Genomic DNA, 12,054 nt, shown 5'->3' with positions numbered 1-12,054 from the left:
GGACACAAATCCTGAGTCTTAGCAAACCACTGAGGTGGGTATTTACACCATGGAAACTGCCTAACGCCACGCCTCAGGGTTTCCTTCCCCCTGGGGAGCTGGTTGTTGGCACAGGCACGCATACCGTTGCTTCGAATCCCAATGCGTAATCTTGTACAGATGATTTAACACACTAATCCTTCTTTGGGCAGCTTTTCCAACTGCAAACTGGGGATGATAACGTCCACCTTTCGAGATGGTTCTGAGGATAAATCAAGATAAACAGAAATGGAGCCATGCACCACAGGTGACCCATCACCTCGGCGGCCCGGTACCATGACGAGGCACTGAAGAAGTGGGGGTGCACTGAATCACCCCTCACGGGCCGAGGGCAGTCCCGGTGTCAGGCAGGCACATGGGAAGGCACGGCGAGCAGCCACAGAAACGGGCGCAGGAAGGCGTCGTGCTGGGGCAGGAGGTGGGGGAAGCGGAGCACTTGGAAGACGGCCGGCGGTCCCGGGCGCGTCCTGGCTCTCCCACGAGATCCCGGGCAAGTCCCACGCCTCTCTGATTGACAGCTAGGTCCCCATTCCCCCAGAGGAGCTGTCCGAAGCACCAGGACCAATCCCCAGGGTCCACCTCTGCCCTCCCTGAGCCCTGTGTTTGCACAGCTCGACCCTCTGGATGTCAGAACTCAGGCTGGTCCATCCCGTTATCCACACGCGAGGCCCACGTCTTGCCCCCTTAAGAACAACAAACCTTCATCACTTAAAATTGAACTTGGGAAAGCACGAGCTGAAGTTCCCAGTCATACGAACGAACCCCGGAACAGTAAGGAATGAGAGGGGACCCGGGACCAGACAGTATCACCTCTGACCCCTTTCCATCTCGGGAGTCACCGCGGCGATGGAGACAGATGAAAACTTTACCAAATGGGGGAATTGGGAAAACCCCCACGAGCCTTTTCTGTTTCTGTGTCCGGGACGAACCAGGAGCTCGCCTGGCCCCCGAGTCACGGTGGATACTTGTCATCTCTATCGTGTGTAATTTACCCCAGGGCCCTAAAGGACAGTGACTACACAAGAGGCAAGAAAGAGAGCGGGGGACGGGGTCGACCGCGGGTGGAGCGTCTCCCTCTCTCCCCGGTGCGCTCTGTGAGGATGGGGAGTCACTGTCTCGCTCGCTGTCCTATCACCCACGTCTAGCACCGTGTGTGGCACATCGCAGGCCCGCAGCAAACGTTAAGCGCATTGACTCCTGGACGTCAGATGCTGGGATACAGAGATGAATAAGGCACGGTCCGTGCCCCGAGCGGCTCGCTGCTAATGAAGGAAACAGACATACGAACAAATACACGTGATCGAGCTGCCTCGTACCAGAACAGAGTCTGGAAGAAAGCACCGCCGGGGGCTGGCAGTCGGTCCTGAGGAAGCCGGGTGGAGGCGTCACCACCTGGACGAAATCCGAGGAGGCAGAAGCCTTACCCTTCTCTTCATCGGTGAGACCTCAGAAATTAAGACAGTGCCTGGTACCCAGTAAGGGCCTAGTGAGCATCTATCTCATGAGAGACGACTTGTGGGATGATGAGCAGAAGTTCTCACTCTGCAGAAAGGGGAGAACGTGTTCCAGGCAGAAGGGCCAGCCATGGGCGAAGACCTGGAGAGATGAAAACAGCAAGGTGCCTTACGGGTACCTCTGATCGGACACCATGGCTGGGACGAAAGCGTACCGAGATGGCAGCCAGGGTGGCTGTCCAGGCGGAGGGGTTCGCACGACGTCAGAGGCCACGTCACGGAGACACTTAGCCTGTGGGCTTTGGGAGAAGCAGAAGAAGGGTGGGCTCAGATCTGCACCTTGATGAGATGTGCCCGGTGCTCGGGACTAAATGTTTGTGTCCTGCAAAACGTCACAGAGTGAAACCCTAGTCCCTGGGCTGATAGTGGTAGGAGGCGGGGCCTTTGAGAGCCGATCAGGGCACGAGGCGGGAGACTAAAGAGAGATGGTCTCTCTCTCCACTGTGAGTTCCTAGCAAGATCCGTCCCCGCTGCAGGAAAAGGGCCCCCTGATCTCGGACCCGTCTGTGGTTTACGCCCCCTCGGCCTCTGGTAAGTGTCGCGACAGCCCGAGCTGGCTCAGACGCCCCCTGCAGGACGAGCTGGATGATGGCTGGCTGAACGCGGAAACACTAGTCGGAAGGTCGAGCAAGACTCAAGGCCAAAGATGAGTATTTCACAGACGCGAGGCTGCTCGGCACACGGAGACCCGGAGGGGCTTCTGCCCTCCGCCCAAGGTCCCCGGGGGCTTCCGGTTGCTGTCCTCCCCCCGACCTCCTCTCCCATGTCCCTGCTTCAGGGAGGGCAGCTCCGTCTCCAAACACTTTATGTAGTTTAATCAAAGGTCTCAGAGCTTCAAAAAAAATTAGCCATGAATTTAAATGGTTCTTTCTTGGCACATAGAGATCCATGTCTTGCCTCAGTCCACCGCTACTCGGGGAAGGTTCTAGAAACATACCCTTGCTATGAGAACAGTTGAAACTGATTCCAGGTATCCGCTCTCACCCTATTCTGCCAGGTATTCGTTCCCACGGTTACGTCAGCAGTAGGTTGGGCAGAGGAGGCACTTGCTCGATTTTAAATAAAACATTTCAACAGCTAGTCTAGTAAATATTACCGGTCAAGTAAGTAGAAATGGATTTTGGAAATACAGTCTGAAAACACAAATGAACTACCCGCCTACTGCCATTTATTCAAGATAAAAATCTGGTACTGAAAAGTCAGGTCTCATCTTCTAAAGTCAGCATGCTCTCAGGTCCACTGCCACAAGAAAGACGGCATGTCGTCCAGCCGGAGGCCAACCCGAAGGACGAGTGGTCATAACATCGACGCCAGCGAAGGGCTCTGTCGCAGTGGGGCCCTCGTGCCCAGGACTGGGAGGGCACTGCTGGACGATGCCCCATTTGGTCCCTACAGCAACCCTATTATGCGGTTATCGTTTTATTAAAAATCTTAATCACCACCTAACGACTCCGTCTCCAGATACAGCCACACCGAGGGTTAGGGCTGTGACGTATGACCAGGCGGGAGGGGACACAATTCGGTCCAGAGAAGCCTCAGAGCCTGCAGGAGGCAGAGCCGGGATTAGAACTTGGGCGGTTCGACTTCAGAGCAGGAGTGAGACAGGTCCCCATCTCTGCCCTCGCCTCCTCCTCCGCTCCCACCCCCCAGGGACCCGCTAACGCACCCCCCTCACGGGGAGTGATCCTTCTCGCCCCTTCTCCCCTTTGCCCTGAGTGTCTTAAGCCCACGGGTTACGAAAGATCTTCGTTTCTGAACCAGGTGAAAATATTGCGCCCGACGAGCAGCTCGGGTCAGCACGGGTGCGGGAGCTCACATGATTCGTCCTTTAGAGACGAAACTGTCGTGAAAGCTAATCCGTGTCCTGCCTTCGCCTCCGCCGCTTACAGAGCGGATCAGCTCGAGAGAAGGATGATGAATTCAAGGCGGCAGTGTCCTTAGGAAGCCAGTGAGCAAGGCCACGCTGTTCCCGCCAGGGCAGGAGAGGCGGCCGGACGGAGGCCCGGCCGGACAGGCTCCGTGCGGGGGAGACGGGGGTGTGGGGGCTACGCCGGGAAGGGCCAGGGCTTCTCCCAGCGGCTGGGTAGAGGGCACACGAGGGTGGGCCGGGAAGCCAGATGGCCTGAGTTCAAGTCCCGTCTCCTCTACGTACGAGAGGTGTGACTCGGTTTACCCCAGCTGCAAAATGCGGTAATGATGTCAAAATGAAAGGAAGCGAAAGAGGTTCTTAGGTGGTAAAAAGAAGAAAGAAGCTGAAGAAGACACTGGTCGATGCCAGTGAACTGAGCGGGCGCTTCCCAACCAGCGCTAAAACCCGTCCGCCCCGGGGGATCGCCCGGAACTCGGTCGATTCGGGCAAGGGCAGGAGCTGCTTCGAGCCCAGCTTTCCCGCACCGAACTCTCAGGCCGTCATGAAGACTGCGGTCCTGACACGAAGCACAGGGAGCAAGCGCTGACCACGTGGCCGGCACGGTCACCCCGTCCTCGGGAACGGCTCCCAGTCTCCCTCGGCAGACTCCACCAACTTCCCCTGCTTCCCCCACCGACTCCAGAATGGGCACATGATCCGAGCCGGGTCCACCACGCCAGCCGGCGACCCTCAGCCTCTGCTGGGGCCCTTCCCTCGGAGAGACTGGAACGGCCAGTGGTCAGCATGAGTCGTGGCTCTCAAAATAAAGTGAACACAGGGCACAGCAGGGGATAGAGACCGAGTCAGCTGGAAGTACACTTTTTAGCTATAAAACCCAAGAAATTGCCTTCTGTGCCGAAGCAAGGGTAAGTCTGTCCCCTAAACCTAAGTACTGACCAATGGATTGTCACTCACTGTCTGAAGGGGCATCATCTATCTGTCATCCATCCATCAGCATATATAAGCACGCACATATATAGAACCTTGGACGGTGAACATTTTCAGGGATAGAAGATACATTTTCATATTTTTTCCCCTCAGGTAATTCTCGAAACAGTCCTAGCAGTAAACGGGATTATTATCTCCATCAACAGGGGAGACATGGAGGCCAGAGAGTTTGAGAGGCGACTCCAAAATCAAACAGCGGGTCCACCCCCTTCTTGTCGACGACGGGACTACGACGCCATCAGAAGCTGACGTTTGCAGAGTGTACGCATTTACCCGGCACTTTCACGGAATTAAGGGGTGTCTGTCATTATCTGTTGGCGTCTTGGAGACCATGAACAGAGCATCAAGAAAACAGTGCCTGACAAGGGGCAGCTCTGCCATCAGCCCCCTCCGACGACACCTGTCGCAGCTCAGACATGCATCCGACCCCCTTGGCTCGCTCGGAGGGGTCCCCCGTGGGAAAGCCTGCACGGAGGGGTCCCCTGTGGGAAAGCCTGCTCGGAGGGATCCCCCGTGGGAAAGCCTGCACAGAGGGGTCCCCCGTGGGAAAGCCTGCTCGGAGGGATCCCCCGTGGGAAAGCCTGCACACAGAGACCTCTGTCTCAGCATTCCTTACGTTGGCGAGAACGTTACAACAGCCCCACGTGACCTACGCGCAGCAGGATTAAAGTTCGATGTCTGGTCGAACGTCTCTAAAGTGGAAGGTTATATGGCCATGAAAAAGGATTTAGGAAAAGTCTGCGATCGTGAGATCACCCTCCTACGAGACCACGGATTTGAAGAAGCAGAATACAAAATGTCACGCATGCGTCTTATACCAACGACATACATGGACATGACGAAAGCAGGACAAGAGGCGGCACACGCCAAAACACGGCCTGGACGCGGCCAGAGCCCGGATCCCTGCTGCCTTCCTAGGTGTCTCCTTTTCTGGATTTTGCCACGAACACTGTCGCTTTCCTGATTTGAAATTTGCTTTTTAAAAAATCGCTCGTACAGCAACCAAAACACGAAGGGGTCGATTCCCCCCAGATGACCACGCTGTTTGAACCACGGCCGGAGACACGGCCCTCCCTGCGCTCTGCTCCAGGGCCCAAGCTTGCGTTTCGAAAGCCTGCTGCTCAGGTGCTGGTGCCTAACACGCGCTTTGGCTTTTCCCCAGCGAAACGCCCGAGTCTGTGGGGTCCGCCAGGTAAACCTTGATTTTTTTTCAAACAGGACAACAGATGTTCCCCACCCTTGTTCTGTCACCCAGTGTTCAGAGTGCTTCTATGAGGCACAGTCGGAATAACTGGTAGTGGGAAGCGCACAGGCCGGACTAGACTCTCCCAGCCGGGGTGGCTGTTGATCGAGGAGCCGTCAACTGAGATGAAGAAGGAAAGAGAATCTGTTTCCTGTCCCCTCCCCCATCAACAAACCCCAGCTCAGGAGACATTTAGTCAGTGCCGCTCACGTGTCCGACACCGCGTTAGACTCCCAGAAACAAGGAATCTGGAGACAGCCCTCGCTTTTGAAGCCTCCTGGCCAAAGTGCCTCGTGAGCTGGGCGAAAGGGACACACAGGGTTTGGTTAGAGGAAGCTGGGCAGCCAGGGGAGATGGAAGTTTCCAGAAGAGGAGATGTCACATCCAAAAGCAGAAAGGCAGGGGGCCATCAGCAGGGGGGCATTTTTTGGGGGGAGAGGGATGCAAATTTAAAGCAGAGATAATAACCAGGGATGTGATGGAGAGAAGGTTCCAGAACATGGATCCCAGTGGGCCGTGTGGGCTGGATGCAGAACTCAGAAGTCAGCATGTCCACACGGGCAGCCATCTGAGTCTTCCTTGCTATCGATACGACGAGTGTGATTTTCTGAAAAGTCAAACTCCCGGAGAAGACGTCACTTGGCATTCACTTACCACGTTCCACGTGTTCCCAGACAGATGAAAACCTTCTCTTCCAGATTTCTTTTCAATTCTGATTCATCAGGTTAGAGAAGAACTAACGTGAAAATTAAGCATCTAATTTCATCGGAAAACGTACCGTGCAAAAACAGGCACCAGAAAATGTACTCTGCGAAATATCCACATGAATATTTACAGCACAAGATGCCTTCCATCAGAGCCGTGCTGGCCTTTGGTCCCATAACCAGGAGACCAAGGGCCCGGACGGGGTCACTCACCACAGATTGACCAGGAAAGGGTGCTCCAGCCCCTGCATGATCTGGAGCTCCCGGAAGACGTTGCGAACCTCGTCCCTCTCGATGCACTGCTGCTTGTTCATGTACTTCATCGCGTACATTTGCTTCGTGTCTCGCTTCTGCACGATGCATACCTGAGCGACAAATGGGAGAACGTTCAGGCCAGCGGTTTAACCAGGAAGCAGCGGCCCTCCCTGCGCTCTGCTCCAGGGCCCAAGCTTGCGTTTCGAAAGCCCGCTGGTGGCGCGGCTCTGCTGTGCCACCACCTGCCACACCTGTCAGATGGAGGAGCCGGACCACGTTCACCTGTTTATTAGATATTTACGCTCGGTATTGGCCAGCACAGGAGCTCACAGCCCAGGAGGAAACAGACAAATGCACCTGTGTCTACAACACTGAGATACATGGGCTCAGTGCTACCTGCCTCCCCCGGCCCCCCACTTCAGGGCACGCCATCCAGGCCTCTCTCTGCCAGGAGAGCCCACTTTGCAGTCCACACAACAGACCAGAGATGCCAAGGAGTTCCGGCCAGCGGGAGCCAGGCCCGACCGGTGCTGGGGGTCGGGCATCTTACCCCAGCCCTGTGGCCCATCCAGTGGGATAAGTCTGGGGCTCCTAGAGTTTGAGATTTCGCCCACGGGGGTGACTGGCACACCTTATACTGAGTCTCCCTGTCTTTCCTTCCCCGACTCACTTCCCACCTCACCTACCTGTGCCGCCCTCACCTCTCCTGTGCGCTACACTCACATCCCTGCCTCTGAGCCTGCTTCCGGGGAACCCGAACCAGGGCACGTGGGCACGGGGGGCACAGAAGAGGTGGGGACAGTGCTCCACTGCCACTGGCTGGACACCAAGCAAGCCGTCCGCTTGGTCCCTCCCTCAGTCCCCACGAAAACCCTGTGAAGAAAGCCGCAGGCAGATGGCCAAGGCCAAGGAGGAGGCTTCTAGGGAAAGGAAGACACGGAGCCCTCGGACACGTGGCGAGGAGAGAGGTGGCGGACCAGGAGTGTGCCCCATGACCAGCCGACGACCATCCACCCCTCCCAACAGCCCACGAGGGGCCGTACGGCTTCCTCCAGCCACCACTATCGTTGTCCTCATCTGACAGAGAAAGAACGAGAGGCACAAAAGGATTTCAGACCTTCCTCACACATCGGGACTCAAACCCAGGCGCTCCGCACCCCCAGCCAGTGACACCTCCTCCCGGAGGACAGGGCACGTGAGAGAGAGTACCAGGGGTAGATCATGGGCCTGGGGACCTGGCTAAGGAGCTGGGGGCTTTCTCCAGGCGTCCCAGGTCCTTCTCGGAAACCGGACCCCTTCAGCTCCGACCTGTCTGAGGCAGATGCAAGACAATGCGCTGACTTCCGACTCCGGTGTTGGCTCTGCCTCTTGGAGCCTCAGCCTCAGCTTCGGTCTGAGCCGAGTTAGCAGAGCCCACGCGCCACCACTGGGGTGACACTGAGAAAGGCTGGGGCAGTGAGAAGGCCCAGCGGTATGAGGGGGACAGTCAATATCACGTGAATCTTCATGCCTTAATGAGCACAGTTCACGAAACATCCAAAAGGATGTTTCTCCAGGCAGTAAAATTAGTGGTATAAAAGCCCATGGAACTTCCTTTTCCAGTGAACTTGAAACTGGACGATGCCAGGAGGCAAAGGCGTGTTGTTCAGAAGCTCCGTGGTGCCCTGGTTTTGTGGGGATCCTAGCAGAGACGTCTGGAGGCCTGGGCGTGAGTCCCCGAGACCCGCATCTTCAGGCAGACATGCGGCGGGCTGGCCATTCCACTAATTAGGGGTTCCCATCCCTCACTTCTCATTTGTCTTCTCAGAAGAGGCGTCCAGTAGACCCTGCGTCTGCCGGCACTCGGAGCCCTGAGGTCCAGCCGGCTGCACCCACCTCGGGCTGCCATTAGACCCCGCCTATGCAATGACGGTTTATGGAAACAAACAGATGCTAGCGAGCGTGGCCTTCAACGGCGATGTGGGCTGAATTGTGTTTCCCAAAACCCATATGTTGAAGCCCTAATGAGGTACTTTAGAATGTGACTGTATTTGCAGAGTCTTTAAAAAGATGATTACAGTCGAGTCAAGAGGGGGGCCCTGACCCACTATGACTGGGGTCCTCACAAAAAAAGGAAATAAAAGGGAAATTTGGAGACAGACTCACGCAGAGAGAGAAAAGAGGATGTGAGGATGGAGGGAGGAGACGCTCACCTATGAGCCAAGGAGAGAAGCCGCGGGGGAAACTCACTCTGCGGACAGGACCTCGGTGTCTGGAGCTCGCGGAGGCCCCCCCGTCACGTCGGCCCCCGGTCTGCGGGACTTTGCCATGCAAACTCCACATCACTTTCTGTCCCGAGGGCACTGGGGAGCTCCCGAGGGGTTCTGAAAGCAGATGCTAGGCGTACGATTGTGAACGAATAAATAAAAGAATGAACAGAACCTCGGAAAATCCGAGATCTGGGGAGGAGGGGCGTTCCCTCTGACAGCCGGATGGAAGCGTCCTGAGAGGCGATTCAAGAGGCGACGACCGTGTGCTTCATAAATAATCCAGCGCCACTGCCACGTCCATGACGGTCCCCTCCGGAGTCACGAGGGGGATGACAGTGTCAGGAAGTGACAAAGGCCAGGAGGTCGTGGGGACGAAGGCACAGAACCAGTCCTGGTGCTTCTGATGCCCACAGCGCTGGAACTGTGCTGCTGAGGGCGAGGCACGGCTGGACCCGCTGTGCGCGTGCAAAGGCCTGGGAAGGCCCGTGGGCGGGCAGAACGAGCCGGCATTGCGGGAGGATGTCAGGGAATGCAAACAAACGCCGACGTCTGGAAGGAAGCATCAGTTCTGGCCGAGGCGTGAAAGCCATTCAGGAGTGAGCCCGGGACTTCGGCTCTTAATAAAGCGATCCCCGGACACCAGCAAATTCCCTCAAAGCATGCCTCAAGCCAAACGCAACCTGATTAATATAAAATGAGCAATAGTTCATTTTAAAAAATGGATTCCATCCTTTACAAAAATGTCTGCACAAACAATAAGGGCTTCTAACAAAAGCATCACGTTTCAGAATTCTAAAAGTGATGCTTACAGAAGAAACGCAAGCCACTTTTCAGGCTCAGAGAAGTCAGGCACCTTGGCCAGAGTCACCTGTCTGAGCCGGAATTTCAACTCAGCTCCGCCGGACTCGGAGCTGAAGCTCTCTAACCACTGTGCGCACACCGAGCAACTCATTCCTTATCCAGAGAAGAGTGACTGTCTGTTCCGAGTTCCCCCGGCAGATGCTGGCTGGGCCTCTTACCCACACCTGCCGCTCCGGCCCCACCACTAACCATCTCTGCCTCCGACCTCTGCCGCTGTCACCTTTTGTCTGTGGTGCTCTCTCCACCACAGCGTCACTAAGAGTCGGGTCTTGGCTTCGATGTCTGCTTCTGGAAGAGGCTTTCTTTGTCACCCTCTCCTCCAACAACTGGCCCAACCCTCCCGGGCCACTGCACTGTACATCTGCCACAGAGCCACCGTTGTCGCTGAAATGTCCTATCTGTTCATGTGTTTGTCTGTTCCCCTACTAAACCGTCAGCACGGTAGCATCCGGGACCTCATCCAGCTTGCCTGTCACAGCCTCACAACGATCTCGAGGAACGCTGGGACCGAGCAGCGGCCATAAACGTTCACTGTGCAACTCAGAATCCTGCCATGCGTTCTACCATGCTCCCAGCATTCTTGAGGCCCAGCAACTTAAAAGATCAAAGAGTCCAAATGTTTAAGAGAAAAGAAACCCAAGTCAAATATTCTGAACATTCGAACTGATAAACACATATATAAAATCCAACCCCCACTTAATTCCAAAACGGACTTGTTGCACTCCGGGCCCTAAATTGCTTGGTCTGCTATTAATCAAATACTTTTTTCCACACTATACATGCAGATGTGGAAGTCTGGCGTGTGGGTTGAGAAAACTAATAACATGAGTGTGTACGGAAATGATCAGCACCGCACGATAAGGCAGTGTTGAGTCTGGAGCTATCATTTGTGCAACCCTTGCTCAGTTTCATCCAGAATCTTCCTTTGAAGGACATACGGGCTATTGTATAACTCTGGGCTGCGTTCTGCTATTTTATGTGCAGATGCCTCTGGCTATTCTGTGAATTTTAATTAACTCCCTGTTTATTTTGTTTCAACTCTGGCTCTTGAAGCAGAGGTCTAGTTGCTCTTCCAAGAAAAACACTTTTGAAGCCAACTTCCCAGAAAGTTCTCCCAAAGGTGTCCCCCTCCTTTCCTTGAAAATCATTAAGCCTTGTTCACTTCAAGTTCACTCGGAGCAAACACTTCACCTTGGACGCTCTCCACTGGCACAGAAGCAAAACGTCTACTGGTTCCACCACCAGAGGGGTCGAGTGGGTGTGTGGAGCGGGGAGCACGAGAGCCGGAGAGGGAGGATGCTAATTAGAGGGGTGACTGCAAACAAGGAGAGTTTGCGGCCAGGGAGATGGCGAAATCGGCCTCAGGACCCCCACCCAGGACAATCAGTGTGAACTGGTCAACTAAATCTTATCAGCTCATTGGTTAACTGCCAAGTTCTTCATTTGTTTATATATATTCATTCATCTATATTATATATCATATGTATGTTCTACGTATCATTTGTACATACCCGTGTATATGTATACTGTATACATATGTATACCGTATGTGTATATGTACATATACTTAGTAAGTACGTATATGTGCATATATGTGTAATGCATATATATTGCTATGTGGGTGTACATATATCTGTGTGTATATATATATATATATATTCATGTGTGTCTGTATCTATACACTATATGAGTGGGGTATATGTGTATATGTACCTATATATTGATTAGTGAGTGTGTATTTATATGTGTGTGTGTATATATATATATATATATACGCATGTGTGTATGTACTACTTAGTGGGTATAGCTATCTATATCCTGCTTAGAGGATATATACAGGTCTATAGGTGTGAATATACTACATATGTGTGGATGTGTGCATGTGTATCTACATATGTATGTATATATGTGCATAAACACAAACGTGTGCATGTCTACTGTTTACTGGGTGTGTACATATGCATATGCATCATGCATATATGTATATGTAGATATATTTGTATATATGTTCATAAATGCTACTCAGTGAGTGTTCCTATGTATGTATATGTATCATGCATATGTGTGTGTAAATAGATACATATATATGTATGAGTATACTGCTTAGTGAGTCTGTATATGTATACATATGCATCATGCACATATGTGTGTACAGATATGTGTATACTTGCATATATATACGGCTTAGCATGTACATGTACGTATATGCATAATGCATATATGAGTATGGATAAAGAGGTATGTGTGCGCGTGCATGTGCGCATGTGTGTGAATGTGTGTGCATGTGTGTGCATGTGTGTGCGTGTGTTGCGCACGTGTGTGCATGCATGTG

General features: G+C 53.6%; 1 protein-coding gene across 1 annotated transcript in view; it reads right to left on the bottom strand.

Annotated features, from left to right (window-relative positions):
- STK32B (serine/threonine kinase 32B) overlaps positions 1–12,054 on the bottom strand; it is a 196,772-nt gene that overhangs the window by 130,713 nt on the left and 54,005 nt on the right. The window contains exon 3 of the mRNA XM_039838219.1: positions 6,571–6,722. Coding sequence (XP_039694153.1) covers positions 6,571–6,722 — 152 coding nt within the window. The remainder of the gene's footprint in view (positions 1–6,570; positions 6,723–12,054) is intronic.

This window comes from Pteropus medius, unplaced genomic scaffold, assembly GCF_902729225.1.
Source record: "Pteropus medius unplaced genomic scaffold, Ma_sr-lr_union100, whole genome shotgun sequence".
Lineage (NCBI taxonomy): Eukaryota > Metazoa > Chordata > Mammalia > Chiroptera > Pteropodidae > Pteropus > Pteropus medius.
Note: the sequence above shows the minus strand (reverse complement) of the source record. Positions and strands in the feature narration are given on the sequence as shown.